At 44.5% G+C, this 24,552-nt stretch overlaps 1 protein-coding gene across 1 annotated transcript; it reads left to right on the forward strand.

Moving 5' to 3' along the window:
* NUP85 (nucleoporin 85) lies at positions 1 to 24,247 on the forward strand. Its single transcript, XM_079966049.1, has 19 exons — positions 1 to 160; positions 3,355 to 3,448; positions 4,375 to 4,537; positions 4,908 to 4,978; positions 6,194 to 6,237; positions 7,281 to 7,350; positions 8,890 to 9,011; positions 9,561 to 9,695; positions 11,733 to 11,855; positions 13,030 to 13,161; positions 13,551 to 13,657; positions 14,311 to 14,394; positions 15,998 to 16,063; positions 17,668 to 17,819; positions 17,906 to 18,023; positions 20,716 to 20,816; positions 22,029 to 22,180; positions 22,920 to 23,006; positions 24,052 to 24,247. The coding sequence occupies exons 1-19, from the start codon at positions 128 to 130 to the stop codon at positions 24,151 to 24,153; spliced, it is 1,956 nt and encodes a 651-aa protein (XP_079822175.1). The 5' UTR covers positions 1 to 127; the 3' UTR covers positions 24,154 to 24,247.
* Positions 24,248 to 24,552: the final 305 nt, after the last annotated feature.

Below are 24,552 nucleotides of genomic sequence, written 5' to 3' on the forward strand. Positions count from 1 at the left end.
CGCATGCGCGCGAGAGGCATGGCCATTGGCTGGGCTGTCCCAGGGAGACGAGGAAGCGGCTGCTCGAGGCTGGGAAAGGAGCGAGGTCAGAAGCGGATAGCGGGAGTTTGTGCCTCGGCTGGGCGGCATGGAGGAGCTGGACGTGGAGCCTGCGGTCACTGTGCGTCGCTTAAGCGGGTCCCTCCCTCGCTTGGGGTGTTTGTGGGTCCCGTGGAGGGAAATGGGATCCGGAGAAGGAGGTGGGGCTGCAGGTGTCGGAACGGAAGACTCTGATTTGGGTGTCCCCCCCCCGATCATGGGCAAGGAACTTGAGAATTGTAGATTTGGAAGGGACCCCTGCGGGTCATCTAGACCGACCCCCTGCGAGGCAGGAGTCTTTTGCCCAGCGTGGGGCTCGAACCCACGACCCTGAGATTGCTCTACCGACTGAGCTGTCTCCATTCGCCTTTGTGTTGGAATAGGCAGGTTTAATAAGTTTCCTCCTCCACCAACACCACCAATCTCCTCTGCAAAGTGAGCAGAGGCAGTAACGTCGTAACAGGGCCAGTTTTATCTTGACTCTGGCCTTTCTTGCAAGGAGCTGAAGGCAGCATGCTGTGGCTCCCCCCCCCCCGCCCCCCAATTTTAGTTTTACAGTTATAACAGCGCTGTGAGGTAGGCCTGGCTGAAGGATAGGGGTGTTGCTCAGTGGGCTTCATGGGGTGTGTGTGGAGGATGTTCATTCACATGCTTAGCCTGACCCCAACCACTCCACTTCAGAGGCTTGCTACAGTGGTACCTTGGGTTACATACGCTTCAGGTTACATACACTTCAGGTTGCAGACTCCACTAACCCAGAAATAGTACCTCAGGTTAAGAACTTTGCTTCAGGATGAGAACAGAAATCGTGCTCCGGCGGCGTGGCGGCAGCAGGAGGCCCCATTAGCTAAAGTGGTGCTTCAGGTTAAGAACAGTTTCAGGTTAAGAACAGACTTCCAGAACGAATTAAGTACTTAACCCGAGGTACCACTGTATTTACCTTACACCCCACATCTCCATCCACTTCTTGCCAAAGAAGCATATAACAGATCCAAAGCATGAACAAACAAAATCCTGACCGGTGGCCCTGATCCTCAAGGCTTGGCCACTGACCAAACTGTGCCTCCTTAAGCTGTGCAGTCTTAAGGGCAGCTGGCAGCTGGAGCCAGTTTGCTTTTTCTGGCAGGGTGCTGGGAAGCCAGCTCCCCACCTGCACTCCTTTGGCCAGTGGATGGGATCAGGCCGGTGTACCTGGGAGGCAGGGAGTGCCAGTGGCAGAGTAGGTAGAGCAGTGGTTCTCTTAAGTTTTTTCTCTGAGCCATGCTTTCGAAATGAAAATATGCTCATACCACACCAAATTTTTTATTGGTGGTACAATGGGTTCTCTTGTTCCAAAAACTCCCTTTATTCATTCTTCAGCTCCAACACCTAATTAAAAACAATTCTGCCGGACAGCCAGCAAACCTCCGAGTGCAGGAAATGTTTTGGTTCCATGTCTTTGCAGAGTCAAGCAAATAACCGTGTTTCTTAAAATTTTTATTTCAAAACCAAAAAAAATTACAAACATCAAATTCAATATCCATATTCATTTTCTGACATAAGCCTATTACATAGATTACCTAAATTAAAATATATCTAAATGCTCTGGGCTTCCCTTTGCTATATGTAAATACAACACAATTAACAAATTATATTATAAATGATGTTATAGGTTCCCATATACCCCTACTCCCCTTCACCCATGTGTGATCTCAGTATTTTACTTCTTCCATCTTGTTGTGTTGTTATATCAAATAACTCTGTTTTAGTAAAAATCTGAAATCTGTGTGTATCTGAAGAAGTGTGCATGCACACGAAAGCTCATACCAAGAACTAACTTAGTTGGTCTTTAAGGTGCTACTGGAAGGAATTTTTTTATTTTGTTTTGACTATGGCAGACCAACACGGCTACCTATCTGTATCTGTTTTAGTAGTTCTGCTTTGATGAAATTCACAATGTGCACAGCCTGATCTAGAACCAAATCCGCTACAAGGGTCTTGGTGATTAATGCCTCCGTGTAAAAAAAACTTCAGTGATTTGATACTGCATCTGGATTTTTCTGTTTGATGAGTGCCACTGTCCTGATACCGCAGTCCAAAGATGGGCTTGTGGGAGTGGTTTGGTGCAGGCATTATTATAAGAAAAAGTTAAGTTTACAGTAAGTCACCCAGCCAGGCCTCACTGCCATTACAGATGCAGGATGGACACTGCAGCAGTGAGAGCTTGCCGTGACTTGTCTGCACTCAGGCAGATGTTTATACAACCCTTATTCCCAAAGCAGCATACTCCGTTTGCCCCAAAACTCCCATCAAAGCTGGCTAGTGAGGCCACACATGGCAGCTATCCAAGGCTTCTCCCCTCTCTGGGCCTAAAGCCCAGCATCTCAAGGACTACAGATAAGCATAGCATCAAAGCAAGTCAATTAACATATATCAAAGCAAGGAAACATAAACATATATGAGCTCATTCTTGCAGCAGCTGCTCATTATTTCGGCTGGTTATCTTGACTATCAAGATGGCATTTGCAGGCTTTCCAGAACATTTCACTTTGGTTCAACACAGCTACCAAGCCTCTCATATTCCCTGTCATACATGGTGCTCCATCTGAAAAAATTTCAATACAAGAATCCCATGAAATCTCATTTTCTCCTGCCACGCTAGTGTGGCGCACCACACCCTTTGAGAACCACTGGGTTCCTCAAGCTCAGGGGTCGGAGCCCAGAGCCCAGTAGGAGCGACAGCTCCCATCATCCCTGACCATTGGCCATGTTAGCTGGGACTGATATCACATGGCAAGGCAAGCAAGCATGTCCAAGATCATAGTAGGCAGTTGGGTTTTGTGTTGATTGAAGATGTAAGGGTGTGTGTGTATTTTAATGGATAGAACTTGTGAGATGTTCTTCATAAGAGGGTCACTCTCTTCATTCCAGCTTTTGCTGCTGTCAGTGTATGTACAGTGGTACCTCAGGTTAAGAACTTAATTTGTTCCAGAGGTCCGTTATTGACCTGAAACTGTTCTTAACCTGAGATACCACTTTAGCTAATGGGGCCTCCTGCTGCCGCTGCACAATTTCTGTTCTCATCTGAGGTAAAGTTCTTAACCCGAGGTACTATTTCTGGGTTAACGGAGTCTGTAACCTGAAGCGTCTGTAACCTGAAGCATATGTAACCCGAGGTACCACTGTAATTTAAGTTGCAGGGGTTTTTTTTGTTACTTCGTAACAGATGTGTTTTGATTTCAGCATTGTTATCATATTTGCCTGTCTATTTCCCTTCCTTCCTTCTGTTTCAAACAGCTGATTCCAGAAATAAATTCTGACAAGAAACAGTTATGTTTTGAGTGGGGACCTGGGGAGATGCTGGTGTGTGAAACATTGTTTGGATCAACAGGTTGGTAACCTTTGTTACTAATGTGTATGTTTTTGATGAATTAATAGTAGTGAATAGGCCCACACAAGTGCAGGGATGGAAAACCTCGGGCTTAGGGATTGAATGTGGCCCTCTGGGCCTATCTATCTGGCCCTTGGAACCATCACCAAGCATTTCTGCGTGGCAGGAATGCATCCCTGAACTCAGTTAATGATTTCTCTTGCTTGCCTGGGTGGAGACAAGAGAGGGATGTCTGAGTGTTGTAGACACTAGCAGACAGTACAAAGGTGAGGTTGTCATTTGTCGCTGCAGCTACTTTTAGTTTTGGCCCCGCACATCACTGGTATGTGGCCCTTGGAAGATCACCCAGAAGGAAATGTGGCCCTCTGACTGAAAAAGGTTCCTTCCCCACCCCTGCCTTAATTCTAGCAGAGTGTTGATGTGGAATTGCATATGGTGAGCAGGAGCATCCCAAGACAGATATTTGCAACAGTAGTTTTCAGACTGTGCTTCTAGGAAACCTGCGAGATTATCAGAAATGGCAGACAAACTTCACTACATGACATTTTGTCTGAGGCAGTGGCATGGCCCAATAATCCTGGCTTAACACCCCACATGAAAACATCCTACACAAAGCTTCAAGGGTGTAAGATTCCCCCCCCCCCCGCATATAAATCATGGCGAGAAAGATCCTAAGAATGAGGTCAGTTTAAAAACGAAACGAAACACTAGTACAGGAATGTGCGTTAAAAGCATTCATGCCCTTGCCTTTACAGAGCTTGCATGGAACAGAGGGAATGTAGAACTACTGTGGAATACATATGCACCCAGATAAACTCAGCGTTTTTTGTCGTGTCCCACTGTGTTGTGGGGCTGATGCACACATTATTCCCATGGTGAACTAACGCTGTTTGGCTATATTAAAACTTCTGTGTGATTTGTTTCAGAGGGTAAAGAGAAAAGGCCTGACTGCCCCTATGTCTACGTTGTTCGCAAAGATCTAGATATATACTCTCAGACTTTGAGGAAGCTTTTCAATGAATCACATGGGATCTTTGTCGGCCTTCAGAAGGATGAGAAGGAAAAGCTTGGGAAGTCAAGGACTGCCCAGTAAGTGATCTAAAAATCTTCATGTTCTGAGATCATCCAGGTAGGGCCAGGGTGCTATAGTGATTTACTATTTGATTTGCAACAAAACCCTATTCGTGTGAGTGTGCATAGCATTGCAGCCTCAGCATACTGATCTTATTTAATCTGAATGTTTCTTCTGTAGCCACTGCTATTTTCATAAATGTTCATTCACTCACTGTCTACCAGAGGGATGTAACACCCTAAATAATGCTGAGGGATACCAGTGAGGCAACAGAGAGTACATTTAGTTCATACTGCTTTCCAAGCTCATGCATGGGGCTTGGAAAGGGTCTGTCCGTAATTTTTTTCTTTTTAACTCATTCTAATCAGACTCTACTACTTTTGTCAGGTTGGTTCGAGTGAGCAAAAACTACCGCTCAGTCATAAGAGCCAGCATGGAAGATTCTCATCAGTTAGCTAGTAAGTTGTCCTACAGTGTTAATGTGAAATGTGGTGGACTCGAGTCCACAATATATGCCTTTTTTTGTTTTGGCAAGCTGATCCAAACATATGAATTTATTGTGTATACTAGTTTATAAATTCTGTTGATTTTATTTTAAGCAGCTTTATTATGTCTTACTTGTTTTTGAGATTTGTTGATTATATTTTGAGAAACGCTATTTTATGCTATTTTGTGTAAACTACTTAGAGATTTTTATCAAGTGGTCTTTATGTAGGTTTTGTAATCTATGCTCTTCATTCAGTGAGCCACACTACTAAGTGGTCTGTATGATATAATTTGTGAGATGATAACAATAAGAAAGTACAGTGGTGCCCCGCAAGACGAACGCCTTGCAAGACGGAAAACCCGCTAGACGAAAGGGTTTTCCGTTTTGGAGGCGCTTCACAAAACGAATTTCCCTATGGGCTTGCTTCGCAAGACGAAAATGTCTTGTGAGTTCCTGCGGGTTTTTTCCCCTTTTTTCCCCCTTTTCCTAAGCCGCTAAGCCGCTTATCAGCTGATCCGCTGATAAGCCGCTTAACAGCTGATCGCTAAAAGCCGCTAAACCGCTAATAGCGCTAATCCGCTGTCAATGGGCTTGCTTCGCAAGGCAAAAAAACCGCAATACGAAGAGCCTCACAGAACGGATTAATTTCGTCTTGCGAGGCACCACTGTAGTCTGAATGGCTCATGAAATTGAGCTGGTCTTACAAGAAGTCAGTTTGGAAATCTTTTGAATCCCAGGCTCCACTGGGGCCCAGAAGGTTCAGGTGATGGGACCTTGGCACAGGAATTAAGAACTACAGCCTTTTGAATGTAGCTGATAAAAGTGCTAATTAACTAAGTACACTGAAGAATGTACAGTGGTACCTCTGTTTAAGAACAGTCCGGTTTAAAAACGAATCAGTTTACAAACTCTGCAAAACCGGAAATAGTGTCCCAGTTTGAGAACTTTACCTCAGTCTAAGAATGGAATCTGAACAGTGGAAGGGCAACGGCAGCGGGAGGCCTCATTAGGGATAGCGCGCCTTGGTTTAAGAATGGACTTCCAGAACGGATTAAGTTTGTAAACTGAGGTACGACTGTACTGGTCTCTCCATACAGAATGGTAGATCTGGAGTGTAAATGTTTCTTTGGCTCAGAGAGCTAAGAAAAAGGAGAAAACCCTGACTTGTATATTTTTCTTTTGTTAGTTTCAACACAGGACCCAGCACTCCACATGCAACACAGCACTGAGGTAACCTAAATATTTTTTTTGGTCACATTTGAGAATAACTTTTTTGCTAGCATCCGCCACAGAGCTTTGCAGCACTGCTAATTTCTATTAAATTAGTTTTTTGGATTCTGTCAGAATCCCAACTGCTCTTGTTGCTTAATTGTCTTGGAAATACAGGCCTACCTTGGAGGTGTTGTGGGTTCAGTTCCACACCACTGCAATAGAGCAATGACAGAAATTTTCCAGAAAGAACAAGTGCCGTGATAACTTATTGTTATCTAGCACTGTCAGCAACTGCAACCTGTCATAAACTCAGTTCTAAGCTGTATTCTTATTTATTAAATTTCTGTCCCTCCTTTCATCTGAACGTCACAGAGCGGTTAGCAATATATTTAAAGTATTGCGATATATTCTGTAAAGTGGAGTTCTTCTAGTTGTGCACAGGATATTACTCACTGTAGTTTGATCTTTGTATTAAAAAAAAAAAATTAAAAGGAGATATTTAGTGCCTGTGGAAGCAGCCAGATACTAATAAACCATGGCAAAATCTTCTGAAGTGATATCCTATGCTACCACAAATGCTTGCTGTTCTTGGTGGCCAGCCACGCAAACTTGTTCTCACCACTGAGACTGCCTCTTAAGAGGTGTAAGGTCGTGTAACACAATGCTGAGTTTCAAAGGTACTCAAGACAGCAGAGGAGCAAGCACAAACCTCTGGATGAACCACTTCCCCACCTCCAGGAAAAAGAGGGAGGAAGGGATGCTTCAGATTCATGCCTACAAGGTGAACTTTAAGAACTGGTGTAGTATGTGCTCAACCATTTGTGCCAACCAGCACCCTGGCTGCTGCATTCAGCACTGGTTGCAGCGTCCAAACTCTCTCCAAGGGCAGCCCCACGTAGAGTGCATTGCAGCAGCCTAGCCTTGAGGTTGCAAGAACGTGGATCCCTGAAGCCAAGCTGCCTCTGCTCAAGAAAAGCTGTAGCTAACATATTCATGTGAAGTTGACTCCAAGCTCAACACGTTAGGTGTGTCATCTTTAAATTGGCGTCTGTTTTCCTCAGGTGTCCACTTTGTCTGCGATGGAGTTGATCTGGAATCTTTGTGAAATCATGTTCATCGAAGCAGCACCAGGTGAAAATTGGACTAAAATGAAGTCAAAATGGCATGTTTTTTGTGTTGGAAGTCTCTGCAGGTCGCTTTTTTTTAAAAAACGAGATACAGTGGTACCTTGGTTTTCGAACGTAATCCGTTCTGAAAGACTGTTTGAGTTCCGAAACGTTCAAAAAACCGAAAACACCGTACAGGAGCCTCAAAATGTAAAACTCAAAATGGAAAACTCAATACGGAAGCCGCGTTTCAAGTTCGACTTCCGAGGCATCTTCAAAAACCAAAGTACTTCTGGGTTTTCGGCGTTTGAAAACTGAAACGTTCATCAATGGAGATGTTCGAAAACCAAGGTACCACTGTACAAGAAGAAGAAGAAGTGTTTGGATTTGATATCCCGCTTTATCACTACCTGAAGGAGTCTCAAATCGGCTAACATTATCCTTTTCCCTTCCTCCCCCACAACAAACACTCTGTGAGGTGAGTGGGGCTGAGAGACTTCAGAGAAGTGTGACTAGCCCAAGGTCACCCAGCAGCTGCATGTGGAGGAGCGGAGACGCGAACCCGGTTCCCCAGATTATGAGTCTACCGCTCTTAACCACTACACCACACTGGCTCTTAAGGGAATGTCCTCAAAGTTATCTCCTTCACTGCCCCCTTATGTGCCCAGAGATGTCACAAAGTGAAGGAGAAGCCTTGCCTTCAGAGCAGTGGCTGGTGCTTCAACGATTGGCACTCTTCAGGCAAGAAGCGGGGCAGCCTAGATGGGATAGACTGGATGGAGGCACTTCTAAGGCCTCGTCCAACTCCAGCCTTGTCTCCAGAGCTTTCTGTAGTGCTGCAACCAATGGCCCGCCTTGCTTTGTGTGTGTTTGCTCTGGATGATCAGAACAGTGCCAGCATATGCCATGGACCATGTATTGGGGGTGGAGGGACGAATTTGAGGTGAAACTTCCCATGACATGTATGCCCAGTGAGTTAATTCACATGTGAGCTCATTACGGTAAACCTGGACAATCTTCTGTGTAGGAAATGGGTTTTTGTTTGAAGTTGCCCACGGAGCATCAGCAAGCAAGTAAGAGTGACATTCTCCAATAACATTAGCTAAGGCAGAGCAGACAGCATTTATTCTCATCTGCGGGCTAGCACAGTAGGTTAAAGGAGAAGAGAGTAAAAGCATGTGAGTTTATGCACCCTTTTCAGAAGCATAGTCCCTTAAGCTCAAATATTTTTGTGCACACTCGAAAAACATAAGAATCGGGGGGGGGGGGGGCTAAGATTTCTTTTCTGGCAAAGCAAAAGAAGAAGAGGAGTTTGGACTTGATATCCCGCCTTTCACTCCCCTTAAGGAGTCTCAAAGTGGCTAACAATCTCCTTTCCCTTCCTCCCCCATAACAAACACTCTGTGAGGTGAGTGAGGCTGGGAGACTTCAGAGAAGTGTGACTAGCCCAAGGTCACCCAGCAGCTGCATGTGGAGGAGCGGGGAAGCGAACTCAGTTCACCAGATTACGAGTCCACTGCTCTTAACCACTACACCATGCAGAAACAAATATCATTTTTTGCAGCTGGTTCTCTCCTGCGTCACCTCCTTGACTGGGTTCGTCTTCATGTGTGTGATGTGGACAACATGCTTTGCGATGTTCTGAGGAATGAAAGCCCCGCAAAACACAAAAACTTCTGGGATGCGGTGAGTGAGGAATTTTCTTAGCCAGAAAGCATTTGCTTCACTCCCCCCCCCCAAAAGAAACCTAGTTCAAACCAAAAATAAAGGGCTACTAGGAACGAGTTCTATGAAATGTGCGATATCTTTTTAGTTTAAATCAAGCAGAATCATCATGAGGAAGGAAGACAGTTACATGTTAAGCATCTGTCAATGTAAGTTGGAAGTGCTATGTACCAATAATATTTTTTTGAGCTGATGTTTCAAGACCTTTCCCCAGCAAGATATGCACAAGGGATCCGATGTTCTATCTAGCAACAGATGCGCGGTCAGCTCTGCATAATGGCAGCATGTTTTTTTAATGGTAGGAAGAGGAATAGTCATTTACATTCGTTCTACTTCATGGCTTGGTTGATTGGACTAGTCCTAGTCCCTTCTTTAGGATGCTTACTTTTCATAAGCTGCTGTATGTGCCACTGCAGCTGCATGCATATCAATTTAGTATGTTAGTATTAACATGTTGGTGCTTTCTTGGATTCAACTCAGTTGCAAAAACCTTCCTTTTTGCTTTTGCAGTTAACTATCTTGGTGCTGCAAGGTCGGGTGGACGAAGCTCGGCAACTGCTCTCTAAGGAAGCAAACACCAATCCCACTTCAGTGAGCATGTGCAAAATTTTGGACGAGTTGATGAAGAAGATGCCTGTTCTCTGTGTATGTAAGATGTTCTTCTCATGCGCAGTGTGGTTTGGTGAATTGTTCGAAACCAGTTTGGCATTCAGATTGCGATACCGGTTTCAGATTTTGCGTTGGGAATACGTTGCAGTGGTCAGGGAGCCACGATGTCTTTCCAGCTCAAATTGCGTGCTGATGGCAAAGGCGCAGGCAGGCAGAAGGAGCCTGAGAAGGTTCTTGGGCTCCATCTTCTGGTGCCTTTGAGGAAGCCAACCCTCCAAGGTGGGGAGGAAGAAGCAGCCGAGATACATTCCAGACATCGTAGTATATCAGCATATTGCTCTATTTAGCTGCTGATATATCACAACATTGAAAACCAGATATTGGCTAGCCCTACCTGCCACTCTTCCTCAGAAGATTCCGGGGTGATGTGTGCAAAACATGCAAACAAAATGCAGTGGTACCTCTGGATATGAACGGGATCCGTTCCGGAGCCCCGTTCACATCCTGAAGAAAACACAACCCACGCGTGCGGCGATTTGCCGCTTCTGCGCATGCGCGTGACATCATTTTTAGCGTCTGCGCATGCGACGAAACCCGCAAGTAATGCGTTCTGTTACTTCCGAGTCACAGTGGAGCACAACCCGAAAAGACTCAACCTGAAGCAACTTTAACCTGAGGTATGACTCTACAGGGACACGGGTGGCGCTGTGGGTTAAACCACAGAGCCTAGGGCTTGCTGATCAGAAGATCGGCGGTTCAAATCCCCGTGATGGGGTGAGCTCCTGTTGCTCAGTCCCTGCTCCTGCCAACCTAACAGTTCGAAAGCACGTCTAAGTGCAAGTAGATAAACAGGTACTGCTCCGGCAGGAAGGTAAACGGCGTTTCCGTGCGCTGTTCTGGTTTGCCAGAAGCGACTTAGTCAGGCTGGCCACATGACCCGGAAGCTGTACAGCGGCTCCCTTGGCCAATAAAGCAAGATGAGCGCCGCAACCCCAGAGTCGGCCATGACTGGACCTAATAGTCAGGGGTCCCTTTACCTTTATGACTCTACAACGCAACAGCTGTATGCTGAAAAAATAATTGTAACAGATTAATTAAAACAAAAACGTGCACTGCTTATTAGGAGCACACTTCTTGCTTATGGAATTGAGAAGGCCTGGCAACGTTCTGCTTGGCCAGTGTTAGCAGTTCATGCATGTGCCTGTTTTTTGATTATATGAAGCTGCTTTCTTTTGAGTCAGACCATTGGTTCATACAGCTCAGCACTGTGAGGGAGCTCTGGCAGGAAATCTCCAAGGTCTCTGAACGGGTTTTTTCCAGCCACGTTACCTGAGATCCTTGGCAATGCTCAAGGCTGAAATGGGGACTTTCTGCAGCATGTTCTTTCTGCCACTGACAAGGATTAGGTCATTCTTTTTCATACTGCTTTTCATTGTTGTAGGAAATAGGTTTATTTTATTTATATGGGCTTACGTATTTCCAGACATTGGATGCAGAAGTGGTGAGGGGAGGGGGGAGTGCAGTACATACAGTGGTACCTCGGGATGCGAGTGGGATCCGTTCTGGAACCCTGTTCGCATCATGCAGCGAACTTAATAAGGGACTGCGCGTGCGCGGGTCGTGTTTTGATGCTTTCGCGCATGCGCGTGATGTCATTTTGAGCGTCTGCGCATGCGGCAAAACCCGGAAGTAACACGCTCCGTTACTTCCGGGTTGCCGCGGAGCGCAACTCAAACTCGCTTAACCCGAATCACATTCAACCCGAGGTATGACTGTATTTGAAAGGAAGTTCTATTAACATGAATGAAATTGATTATGTGTAAATGTTGACAGAGGTGCTTGTCAGCGGACCGTTATCCTGTTGTTGTTCTCCATCCCAAGAAAGAAGGTTAATGATACAGTGCTTGTTTTGGCGTTCCAACATTTGTGCCCCTTTTCATTGGATAAAACAAAATTTCAAAAAGCTTTCTGTTCATGCAGAGTTGTTTGAAAGCACTGTAAATTATAGTGTAAGATAGATCTAAAACTAGGAAGAGAGGAAACCAAATTGCATGTTTGTGTCTTCCTTACCAGCCTAGCAACACCCAGACTTTGACGGAGATGGAGCTGAAATGGCAGCATTGGCATGAGGCATGCGAACGGTTCCTAAAGGATGGGACATTTGCTTCTAATCCGCACATGGAAACCCTCTGCAAGGTGGGTAAGATTGAAGAATGAAATATTATGGTTGACCCCATTACTGAGTTTAAAGCAGTTTGGGGTATAGGTTCTGCAATTACATTGAAGACATTTGGAGCTTGAATCGTTTGGCTGTATTCTTTTCTGTCATACGGTGATCTTGGGCGAGTCACCAATACGTCAATATCTAGATTTCACTCGTTCACCCAACAAATGGGCTAGGACAAAGTGTTTGTGCAAGGAAGGTATATATCATTGATTGGGTTCCTGTTCTGGAGCTAGGAGGAATGACAGACTCTCAGAAGTGGTCTATAAAATCATAACAGTTCTTACTAAGGCTGAACATCCTTACTGAGGATGATTCAACATCATGTATGTTCTCGGGTGTAACAATTTGGGGTTGCTTATTAAGCAGCGCTTTCTGCTGAAAGGGTGCATTGCTAGGACAGCTAACACTCTGCTGCTGCACCCAGAACAGGCTACCTACCTAATTTTGGAACATCAGAAACGCCTGTGACTGAAGGGGGAAAAGCTAGGAGAGCTTGCTCATGCCCTTTCTGGCACAACTGCTTTATAGAGTTAGCTCAGTTGAATCTGTTAACAATCCCCCAGACTGGAAGGAATACTGGGGTGCCCAAGGAAATACTAGATCCCAGGTTCTTGAGACAAGATGACCTGTGTTTTCCCGCCAGATACATCACTTGCTCTTCCTTAACACACCCAATCTTATACTTCTGTAGCATGAGCCCTAGCAGCCTAGGCTTGTGGGCTATTACCAGAATCCCTAAGCTTGACAAATACTTATTCCAGACCCCAACAGCCCAATTATATGAAGCTTTATTCAGAAGAGGAGGAGGAGGAGGAGGCAAATGGACAAAGCAGGTTAAAAATAAACAGGAGCTCTGTGGTTCAGATCTAACTGTGCTGCGTGAAGAACTTAAAAACGGGTTTCTCAGTCTACTCAGTAGACTCAACAGAACATAGTGGATCAAATGCAGATGGGGGATGATGGGAAGGAGCACTGAAGTGGAAGGAGATTATGCGTTGAAATATTTTAGTTGATGTTTTAGATTGTAAAATGCTATTTTATTTGTTGATTTGTTTTACCTTGTGGGCTTATAGCAGAATAAAGTATTATCTATCTATCTATCTTATCTATCTATCTATCTATCTATCTTTTTTCTTCGTCAAGATCTTGGTGGGAGATGAGAGCGCCATTTTAGAGAAGAAAGACCTCATGACTAATTGGTACCATTTTCTGGTAACCCGGCTGCTGTACTGCCACCCTACCGTGAAGCATGTGGAACTCCATCTCTATGCACAGGTAACTCGGGGGGGGGGGGGAATCACTTTTAGAGTAGAGCCGGCCACAACCTTTGGGCCACCCAAGTGGAAAAACGGCTGGCAGTCCTGTCCTTTTGCTCCACCCACGGTTTGCCATGCCTTCTAGCTCATGACAGTGGGAGGAGGAAGTGTTGGGACTGTAGGTGAGCGATGCTCAAGTACACTGGGTATATCCCAGGCAGAGCCATCTGCCCTTCCTGCCACCGACGCTCATGAGAAGCTTAAGTAGCAAATTTTTGAAAACCACCACACTTTGTACCAAATCCTACCTGATCAAAAGAGGGCCTTCATTTCATAATTGTCTTGCCTTGACCTGGGAAAGAGCATCCTCGGTGTTGAGCAAACCCTACCCCTTTCTGTATTCTGCAGTCGAGCATGGACCTGTTCCTGGGAGCAGAAAGCAGCCCTGAGCCTTTAGACATAATCTTGCTGGCAGCCTTTGAATTAGATATCCACCAAGTGATTAAAGAATGCAGGTGAGTATTGCCATTCTTGTCTGAGAGCCTTTGGCCAGAATTCCATCAGCTTCATAGTCTGGTATCCCAAGTATTGTAGGGCCCAAATGAATTCTTGCAAAGTAGGTTACTGCATCCAGGCTGGAGCTTGAGGCTTCTCGTTGGGGGTTCAAAATCTGCTTCTTGCGCGGCCGCTCAATCCTGTCCTTCCTGCCCCTTGCCTTTCACTGAGGCGGGGAGGACAGGCGAGCCTGCAAATCTGCGTGCCGAAGCTCTGTGTCCAAAATTCCCTTTGGGGCTTCTTTTGGGGTGCACAGCGCCCTTGTGCTCTCCCCAGGACTCTATCGACTATTGAGCCTTTCCCGGAGGTTAAGGCTCTCGCTCCGTTGCCATTAGCGGCCTCCCCAGAAGTCCATATCCTAAGTATTCTAAGGCCCAAATGGATTCTTGCAAACATCGTGGTGGGTGCATAAACGGGAATGAAAATGAAGAGCTGGTGGAGCTAAGAGCTTCGTGGCAAAAGCATGAACAGAGAAAATGAGATTCTCTTAGGTGTGATAACGTTTGCTAAATTGGGCTGGGGAAAACTTGTCAATTTTCAGAACGCAAAGAAATAGTTTTGTGTGCTAAATTATCATTTTGCCTTCCCTCCCTTTCGCTCTTTGTATGTACAGCATTGCCCTGAGCAACTGGTGGTTTGTAGCCCATCTGACAGACCTGCTGGATCACTGCAATCTCCTCCAGTCACACAACCTTTAGTGAGTTACCCTTCCTTAGTGTTTTTGTGTTTTATCTGTCAGTGGTCAGACCATCCCTGTGAGTGTGGTGTTTGAGAGGTCCCTTGGCAATCTTGTGGCAACTGGCAGTTCAAAGGCAAACATGTTTATTATCTGTCAGATAATAACTAAGATGATTCTTAAATGTATTTGCTTTACTTTTAAAAACTGCTTAGTTTTAGGTTTCCTTTTTTATGATAATGCTTTTACATATCTGGGACTGAGACTGAGAGTACACAAGGTTGCCTAAGACAGTTTAATGAACTGGAGACACTTCACTCTACTAGCTCTTGCTGGCAAAATGAATCTAAAGTGCTTATTCTTTTGGAACCGTCAGAAGTGCTGTGACATATATGACAGAATATCTCAGGGCAAATCCATCTGCTTTTGTTATACTCCCTAAGGGATAGTTAAGCTCTTAAACTCCCACTAGAATCTTGTTCGAATTAAAATATTTTTTTGTGGGGTGGAGGTTGTTGTTACATCCTGTCCAACAACTGCTGTGGTCTTTTCACAACCAATTGCTTTGATCATAGTGCCTAGCAGTTCAAGTCATATTAGTCAAGAGCGAAGGATTTTGAATGTGGACTATACTTCTACATACGCCTTCATCTTGGAAGGTTACAAGAGTCACAGATGCAGACTTTTAATTAGTTCGTTTTCCGTTCCTGAAAGCAGTGATGGAGAGAAGTGTAACTTGGTCTTTAGACTGAAATGTAGTCAACCTTCTGTTGCTCCCCTTCCCAATGATGGCAGAAACCTTTATGATGAACCCTTTGTCACTTTAATTCTGAGTGATTTTGGTGTTCTCTAGGAGGGAGAAAATCACTTAGAATTAAAGTGACAAAGGGTCCATCATAAAGGTTTCAGCCATTTTTTCTCAGCTAAGTGATGTAAGTCAGTCATCATTGGGAAGGGGAGCAACAGAGGAGGGAGAAGGGGATGCGGGTGGCGCTGTGGGTTAAACCACAGAGCCTAGGACTTGCCGATCAGAAGGTCGGCGGTTCGATTCCCCACAACGGGGTGAGCTCCCGTTGCTCGGTCCCTGCTCCTGCCAACCTAGCAGTTCGAAAGCACATCAAAGTGCAAGTAGATAAATAGGTACTGCTCCGACGGGAAGGTAAATGGCGTTTCCGTGCGCTGCTCTGGTTCGCCAGAAGTGGCTTAGTTATGCTGGCCACATGACCTGGAAGCTGTACGCCGGCTCCCTCGGCCAATAAAGCGAGATGAGCGCCGCAACCCCAGAGTTGGCCACAACTGGACCTAATGGTCAGGGGTCCCTTTACCTTTTACCTTAGGAGGGAGAAAGTCACAACAGAAGCTGTTTCTTGATAATGGTTAGGGTTAGCTCAGTGCTTGCCACTAATTAGTGATTATGCTGTCCGCCGTTTCATTCTTGTTTCACTATTTGTAGAATATGAAACGTATGTGAACTACTCTTAACGGTGCAGAAGTGATGTTGACACAGAAGGAGACTGCGATTTTAATAACTTTGACAACAAAAGGACTAGCCGGAGCAGCCCTAAATTCAGTGGAAGTGATTACATGGAAATGGGAATTTTTAAATAATGTGTTCTTCTTTTAGTTTTGGTTCCAATATGCGTGAATACCTCCTGCTGGAATATGCTTCTGGACTCTTCTCTCATCATAGGTAGCAATCTTGTTTATATTTTTTAAAAAATACATTATAGTATTGTGAAGCAGGAGGAGAGATTCTGTTCTGAAGAAAAAGAATAGTAAGACTCTGAAACATGGGGAAGGGTTGGTTAAGCTGTATTAAACTCATGACAGTCGTTTAAGCCATTTGATGATAAGTGCTACTCTAAACACTACCTCTCTTCTTACATATTTAAAATACAGTACTGTATGTTGTTACCGGTTATTATTTTACAGAGACAGAAAACGGCCCATTAGATCATCACTTTCTTAAAGAACCAGAGGCCAGGGTAGTATTTAGAATAGCAGTTACCATCAAATGGCTTCTAGAGAAGAGTAAAAGCCGATTTAAACCCAAAGCTAACCTAACATAAGGTTCCCCTACTGCATGATCACCAAGTGCCCTGTAATTTTTTATATATATGCATTCATGTTAGCTTGAGCACCAAAATGTCTCACTTGCAAATTTTTACTTTCCAGAAGCTTGCAGGGCATGTTGCATTTCAGACTGGTGAGAACTCTAGCTGTTCCTCGCATAAGGGATTCCAGTGTAGAGTAGAGGAGCAATCCAGACAAAAATCCGAATTCTTTTTTTGTGTGCTCAAGGCATTTCTTAATTTGCATCTGTTGAAGCCGAGCATATGGGAGCCGGACTACAGTTGCTCTTCAGCTTGAGTGATTGATTGATAAGCCTAATTGGTCAAAGACTTGGGAGTCAGGCTTCTAAACATAATATATCTGCTTCAATTAAAGTTAATTGTGGCTAACAGTGTAATCCGAACCATGTCTACTCAGAAGTGTCCTTATCGAATTCAGTGGTGCTTATACCTAGCTAGGTAAATAAGGTTAGGATTGCAGCCTTAAGTCCCACTGAAATAAACACTGCAAAGTAATCTTGGCTAATTTAAGTTCCATACATCAACTGTAATTTGTTTTAACTGATATGAAATGGTTACAAATATTTTTTAAAAAATATTTATAAATGGTTGTAACTGGTCCTTGCTCTTTGTGGTAAAGCCCGGGTAAGATTTCTAATACATAATAAAATAGTAATTTATTTAGTGGGACATGGTACAAGTAACTATATCTGGATATTAACTTTGTATTTCAAGATTTAAACAGTTTTCATTGACTTCAGATTTCACTGAGTATTTTAAGGAATGTGAGGCTTTCACGTTCACAACTTGCGTAACCCACAAAGGCCAGAATTTTTAAAGTTCAAATTCGCATTCTTTTTATCATTAGTATCACTGCATGGACTAAGGACGATGATCTAGGGGAGGAAGCACACATGAAAAGTGTTGAGCGTACTTTTTTTCTTTTCAGAGGCTGCTCCCACAGAATTCCACGCCGCCATTTTAGCTTTTTGTTTTGAAAAGCTCCCACTTCAGTTTGCCCTGTGAGCTTGGTAGGGTCTATGAGGGCAGTTTCTGCAAAAGGAAAAGCTGGAAAGAGTTTGTGCACAGAATGCATGAAGACAAGCCTTTGCCTAGTGGTCTGTGTGTCATGCTGTTGCTGTGAAATGGCTTCCAGGAAGTTATTTTGTGATAACTGCCTTCTGAAAAGAACTATTCAGTCACTCACATTTCTCCTTTGTAGCTTGTGGCAGCTTGCAGTAGACTATTTTGACCATTGTCCAGAATTTGGCAGAGCGTACTTGGAGCACCATATTGAACGGATTCCTCTGGACACAGAGCATAAGGCCCTCAAAATACTGAGGATCTGTGAGCAGAGAATGATGACCGAGCAAGGTACCTTTATTCATATATATTTTATATATATATTAATCCGTTCATATACGCACCATTTACTGAGTGCATCTCTCTCCCCTCCCAAGTCCGTAGCATCTGTAAGATCATGGCTATGAAAGCCGTCCGGAACAATCGCCTCGGCTCTGCCCTGTCCTGGAGCATCAGAGCAAAGGATGCTGCTTTTGCTACCCTCATATCGGACAGGTAAGTCTTGCTTAAGGGCAGAGCTATTTTGTCCAGCGGCAGTAACAGCAGAGAGATCTGAAGGTTCTTCTTGGGATAACCTGGCTATTGGAAGACCAACGCTTTTGTTCAGAATTGGCTTTTGCACCTGCATGTTAGAGGTGGGTTGGGCAGGGTCCCTTACACAAAAGAGGGGTAAGCTGCAGAGCGCATAACAAAAGGATTGCAGCATTAATGTGCACATAGCGCTTCGGCACCCATTGCACACAAGAGCAGAGTGGGATGGGGGTGGCGCTATGGTCTAAACCACTGAACCTCTTGGGCTTGCCGATCGGAAGGTCGGCGGTTCAAAGCCCTGTAACGGGGTGAGCTCCTGTTGCTCTGTCTCAGCTCCTGCCAACCTAGCAGTTTGAAAGCACACCAGTGCAAGTAGATAAATAGGTACTGCTGTGACAGGAAGGTAAATGGCATTTCCATGCACTTTGGTTTCTGTCACGGTGTTCTGTTGCACCAGAAGCAGATTAGTCAGACTGGCCACATGACCTGGAAGGCAATCTGTGGACAAATGCCAGCTCCCTCGGCCTGAAAGCGAGATGAGCGCCGCAACCCCATAGTCACCTTTGACTGGACTTAACCATCCAGGGGTCCTTTGCCTTTCTTCTTCTTCTTCTTCTTCTTCTTCTTCTTCTTCTTCTTCTTCTTCTTCTTTTTTTTTTACACAAGAGCAACTGGGTGAGGAACTCTGAGCTGCATTTCTGGAGTATTGCTGTTAACCCAGAACAGGATACAGTGTCAATACTGTGTTGCTTCTCCTTCCAATGGAAGTCATATGCTCCAGTGTGTAGCTTTGGAGAGAGTGACTGTGCACAGAAAGGGGCCCCAGCCTTCCTAGGCTGTGACATACCTGCAAGGCAAGAAACCTCCACTTCCAAGCCATGACCTGCATATGCTAATGACCAAGCAGCAAGCAGTGTTCAAATACTACTCCCTGGGGGTTAAACTGGCTCTTAAAAAAGAAAAAAAGGCAAGTAGTTTGAGGCTGGAATTGCTCTGAAACTGAGAGACACAAAGTACTGCACTCTCAGGGCAAATCCAAGTTCCCATTTGCAAGTCCTCACACTGAGGGGAAATGCTTTTGTTAAGCACATGGGTAGGCAAACTAAGGCCTGGGGACCAGATACGGCCCAATCACCTTCTCAATCCGGCCTGCGGATGGTCTGGGAATCAGCGTGGTTTTTACATGAGTAGAATGTGTCCTTTTACAATGGTACCTCTGGTTACATACTTAATTTGTTCCGGAGGTCCGTTCTTAACCTGAAACTGTTCTTAACCTGAAGCACCACTTTAGCTAATGGGGCCTCCCGCTGCTGCAGCGCGGTTTCTGTTCTCATCCTGAAGCAAAGTTCTTAACCCGAGGTACTGTTTCTGGGTTAGCGGAGTCTGTAACCTGAAGCATATGTAACCCGAGGTACCACTGTATTTAAAGTGCACCTCTGGGTTATTTGTGGGGCCTGTCTCATGTTTTTACTTGAGTAGAATGTGTCCTTTTATTTAAAATACATCTCTGGGTTATTTGTAGTGCATAGGAATTTGTTCATTCCCCCCCCCTCAAAATATAGTCCGGCTCCCCACAAGGTCTGAGGGACAGTGGACTGGCCCCCTGCTGAAAAAGTTTGCTGACCCCTGGTTAAGCAAATTGGAAAAGCTTTTAAAGATCATTTGCTGCTCGTGCCTGAGGGGGTTTGGTCGGGTAAAAAAACAAAACTATAGTCATCTCATAGTTTATACCAGGGGTTGGAAACCTAAGGCCCATGGGCCGGGTCATTTAACTGGCCCACAAGCCTCCCCCGAACCGAGCCGCCCACTTGGTGAGTCTCTGTGCGCTGCGCTAAACCAGCACAACGCGGGGACTTGCTTCCGCAGTGCCAGAAATCGCATCTGCACAGACGCTGGAAACCGTGTCTGCGCCGAGGCCAGAAATCACAGCAATCTGGCCCACTCCACTGGAGTGAACCGGCCTAGGCAAGGTAAACCTTGCCGACCCCTGGTTTATACCTTACCTGAGGGTTGGTTTCTGGAATTCGTTCCGCTACTTCATCTTTAATAACAAAGAAGCTCTCATAGGGCCGTTTTGGGAAGTGTGCTTTCTTGGTCAGTGATTTCCAAATTGCTACAACTGCTGGTACACCAGGAGAAAAGGGAAAAAGGAAGCTTCCTGCCCTGGCTCTGCCTCTTCTAATCAACCTCTGTTGAGATGGATAATTCTGCCTTGGCTGTACAGCAGGTATGACTGGCTCATTCCAAAATTGCTCAGAGAGGCAGCAGAATTAGCTGCCCTTAGAGGACGCTCTGTCTGTAAAGGTTCTCCATTCAGGAAAACAATGTTGAAAACAATAACTCCTGAAGAAACATGGGGTGGAGGGAGGGTTCCTTTGAAGGCAGGCCTTTCCACACACTCTAAAAAATGAAGCTAATTTGAAGAGTTAAGAATGAAGTGTGCCTCTCAGTTCAATTCAGGGGAATACATGTGACTTGATTGTTAGAAGTTTAGGAACCACTGTTCTCAATTCCAGCAGTTCCATTCACAACAGCAGGTTTTGAGTCTATAGAATACTTGTTTGTAAGAGGATGGCATGTTGAAATGAAGTAACAATATGTACACAATGATGGTTTGGAGCGATAATAATCTTCCCACCTATTCCGCCCCCTCTAGATTTCTGAAGGAGTACTGTGAAAGAGGCTCTTTTTCAGATTTGGATCTTATTGACAACTTGGGACCATCCATGCTGCTTAGTGATCGGCTGACATTTCTTGGTGAGAGCTACTTCTTACAGATTCTTTTGAAAAGGAACGGCATGATGTGCTGGGCGATGACACCACCACTTGAGGAAAGTGGACTGAAATTCATTTTGAATTACATGTGTGAAGCAGTGCAAATTCCACATCTCGGAACAACCAACCATGAAACCAATTATAGCCTTGCTTAGCTGAAGGACATACCCGGTAACAGTAGTCTTCTCATGAGTAACTAGACAGACTTTCTAAGACGTTTCCTCTTTACGTCACAAAGGGCATATTTGTTTTTTTAAAAACCACAGGAAACAAATGCTTCCAGGTGTGGTAACACTAATGTTGCTGGCTTGTATCTCAGACAACCACAGGAACGGATCCTTCCTCTGTGGGCCTTGCATCAGTGTGATGGCGAATTGAATTGAGGTTTTCTTATGGATAATCCAGTGGAGGTTTCAAGGATTCCAGGGAACTAATAATAAAATAGGACAACGTGGCTGGATCTGGCAATATGTAACTACTGATTTCTTTTTTAAAAAACAGAAATAGTTAGAGGGAATGTGACACAGCCTAATCATTTTCCCAGTCTGAAGGTGCTTTGAAACTAGATAAATTTAATCTTGCAACTGCCCTGGGTACAGAAGTGCAGCCATATAATGCTGAAGTTGGCATCAGGGTGAAATTGAAAACAGAAACCGTCTTTAACTTCTGAGTTTCTGCCTGTGTTTTCATGTTCTTATTTAGCTTCTCTAAAACTTTAAGGTCTTAATAAGATTTTTTTGCTTACTAAATGAAAGGTGAGATTTTCAGGGCTTTGAAAGCTGGTCCAGTTTGCATCAATAGCTGCAAATACTTTTTAAAGACTCCCTGAGGTGTAGTGATTGTTTTCTCTCTTTCTCAGCCTTTGCCATCCTGGTGACTTCCAGATGTTTTGACTGGCAGGGTTGATGGGAGTTGTAGCCCAAAATATCTGGAGTGCACCAGATGTTGGCAAAGCTTGCTGTGCATTATGGAAACAGTTCAGTAGCAATTGATCACGAGTTGTCCCATTGACATGAATGGGGCTTAATTAATGTTAGTAGTTGTTGGTTGCAACTGCCTCCTTTACTGGATTGCCACCAGAAATTTCAGCTTCCCTAAGTGACCAAGATGCTAGGTGGCCATAAACCAGTTTTAATGGCTCAGTCTTAAGAAACCCTGAAAATGTGACAGGGCTGAATTAATGTTTGGATACAGGGAAGTACCGGGAATTTCATCGGATGTATGGCGAGAAGCGGTTCTGTGCAGCGGCTAAGCTGCTGTTGACACTGATGACAGCTCGTATTGCTCCTTGCTCCTTCTGGATGACCTTACTGACTGATGCACTTCCGCTCCTGGAGCAGAAAGAGGCAAGTATGATATTTCCGAACAGTAGAAATACCGGCCGGTGGTGGTGATGATGGTCTAAGGAATGTCCCCACTTTTTTGGGTAAACGATTCATTTGACAGGGAAGCATGTGACCCTGTGCTCCCACCCCAAGTAGCTTTCAACAAAAACACAGAGGAGCTCCAGAGCTGTATGGTTGTGAAGATTCAGACAGTGGCAGCAGATAGGCAGCCAAGTGCGCACTGTGTAATTGCTAAAACTCCGTCTAGTGTTTGCAGGGGAGATGGATGTGTGACCTTCCTCTTTGATCATCATCTTCTTCAAAGAAACAGACTCATTACTGAAAGAGCTTTAGCGTTCCTGCAGATGGGTTCAGATAACCTTGATACTAAGCTGTAAGTCATGAAGTTTCCCCTGAGGTTCACTCTGCCCATTTCTCAAGGGCTTGCATTTCAGCAAGCTGGTTAACTCTGAATCCTTTTCAGTTGGACAAAAATGGAAATGGTGCTCTACAGAAATCAGTTGGCCTTGGTCCACAGCACCCAACCATCAATTTGCAACACTTTTCCTAAAAGCCACAACCAGGCTGAGGAAACCAAAGTGTAGATATTCAGCTTTTTAATCTCATTGGTCACTGAGATTACACCTTTCACATTTAGATGCATGACCTGCCACACGTCAGCACCTCGAAAGTCCACCTCCAGTAAATAAATGCTGGAAGAAATTGCAGTTGTATGAAGGTAACTACTGTTTTCCTCCAGGTGATATTCTCTGCTGAACAGACATATGAACTGATGAAATGCTTGGAAGATGTGATGGCAGCAGAATCGAAAAACCAGAAGCTCCAGGTAATCTTGTCCCAGACCTTGGCTTCATATCATAGTTGGTTTGGAGGGAAACTAATCGGTCTCCGGTTCATAAGATAGCACTAAGCCATGAACCTTGGTTTTTTGCTTCTTGGAGAAAGAATAAAGCAGGAGTCACCTGCATGTTCACAAACTATTAACTATGTTTCACCATGATGTGTGAATGCAGCCTCATCCTTTTCCTTGAGCCCTTGGAGAAGTGCAGAGGGCTCAGAAAAATGACCTGAATTTCCTCTCACATGTGGCGTAGCTTGAGAAAAGGCCGAAACAGCAGAGGAAACATCTACTGATCCCCGCAGCCTAAGAGTGTTTTATGAAAAGTTGTGGTCTCAAGGTAGTAAAATGGAAGAATTCATAGCAAGTTACATGATGTATGGCTGTTTCTAGCAAGTTGGAACTTAGCCATTTTTAGAACAAGAGAAAGAAACCCGAGAGACACTTGGTTCCATGCAATCCTATTTTTTGTGACTGTATTCATAACACCTTGAAAGATGCTTCCACGTGTTGAATGCAAACTAACAGGAAGTGCTTTCTTTCCCAACAGCCATAAAATAAGCTGGCAGAAGAATGCTTAGTAACGTGTAAATTGCAGCTCACATACAAAATATCAGTTTAAATGACAGTAGATTAGCATATTTCAGGGATGACGAACCTCTGGCCTATTTTGGACCACCAGGAAAGCCACACAAATCTGCCTTACACCTGACATATATGACATGAAGTGTGGGGCAGATGAAGACAGGGCTTGGCCTCATTAAATGCTGTCCAATTTGGTGAACTCCTAAGATTCTGTAGTGGTTAAGAGCGGTAGTCTCGTAATCTGGGGAACCGGGTTTGCTTCCCCGCTCCTCCACATGCAGCTGCTGGGTGACCTTGGGCTAGTCACACTTCTCTGAAGTCTCTCAGCCTCACCTCACAGAGTGTTTGTTGTGGGGGAGGAAGGGAAAGGAGAATGTTAGCCACTTTGAGACTCCTTAAAGGGAGTGAAAGGTGGGATATCAAATCCAAACTCTTCTTCTGTTTCCAGGAGGATGATGCTGAGACCATGAAGGTGGAAATGCTGAGAATTGGTCTAGCACGAAACCTTGCACGAGCCATTGTCAAAGAAGGCACATTGGAAGAATCATGAGATCACTTTATTGGAGCAGCTCACAAACTTTGCGGCAATTACTTACTGTACATATCATGGCTGTTTTTTCTAGGAATAAATGTCATCTTTTGCACTTTTCTTTTTAAAATTGCCTTTTGTAACATAAAACAGTGGAAGAGGAAATTCCTTTTTCCAGTGAATTCAATGGAAATTGAGCTTTCTGCTCTCCTAGACTTCAACAACTTAAGATTACTTAAGGTAAGTAACCTCCTAAAGTGACCTAATAATCAACATCTAGATCTAGTCCATTTGATAATCTAAAACCAACCCAAATCTCCATTCATGCAGAATCAAGGAATAAAAATTATTTAGAACTTTTCTTACCCAAGAAGCAGCTTTAATTCTAATTTGCAGGCACAGAAAATTTTCGGCATCCTT

The sequence above is a fragment of the Podarcis cretensis genome, assembly GCF_951804945.1.
Source record: "Podarcis cretensis genome assembly, chromosome: 2".
NCBI lineage: Eukaryota > Metazoa > Chordata > Lepidosauria > Squamata > Lacertidae > Podarcis > Podarcis cretensis.

Bases quoted from the DNA above. Each gene is read 5' to 3' on its own strand.
- NUP85 (XM_079966049.1), top strand. From the start codon at position 128: ATGGAGGAGCTGGACGTGGAGCCTGCGGTCACT. The intron at 14,395-15,997 runs GTGAGTTACCCT...TTCTTCTTTTAG, and splicing joins CTCCAGTCACACAACCTTTA to TTTTGGTTCCAATATGCGTG. The intron at 22,181-22,919 runs GCAAGTATGATA...GTTTTCCTCCAG, and splicing joins CGCTCCTGGAGCAGAAAGAG to GTGATATTCTCTGCTGAACA.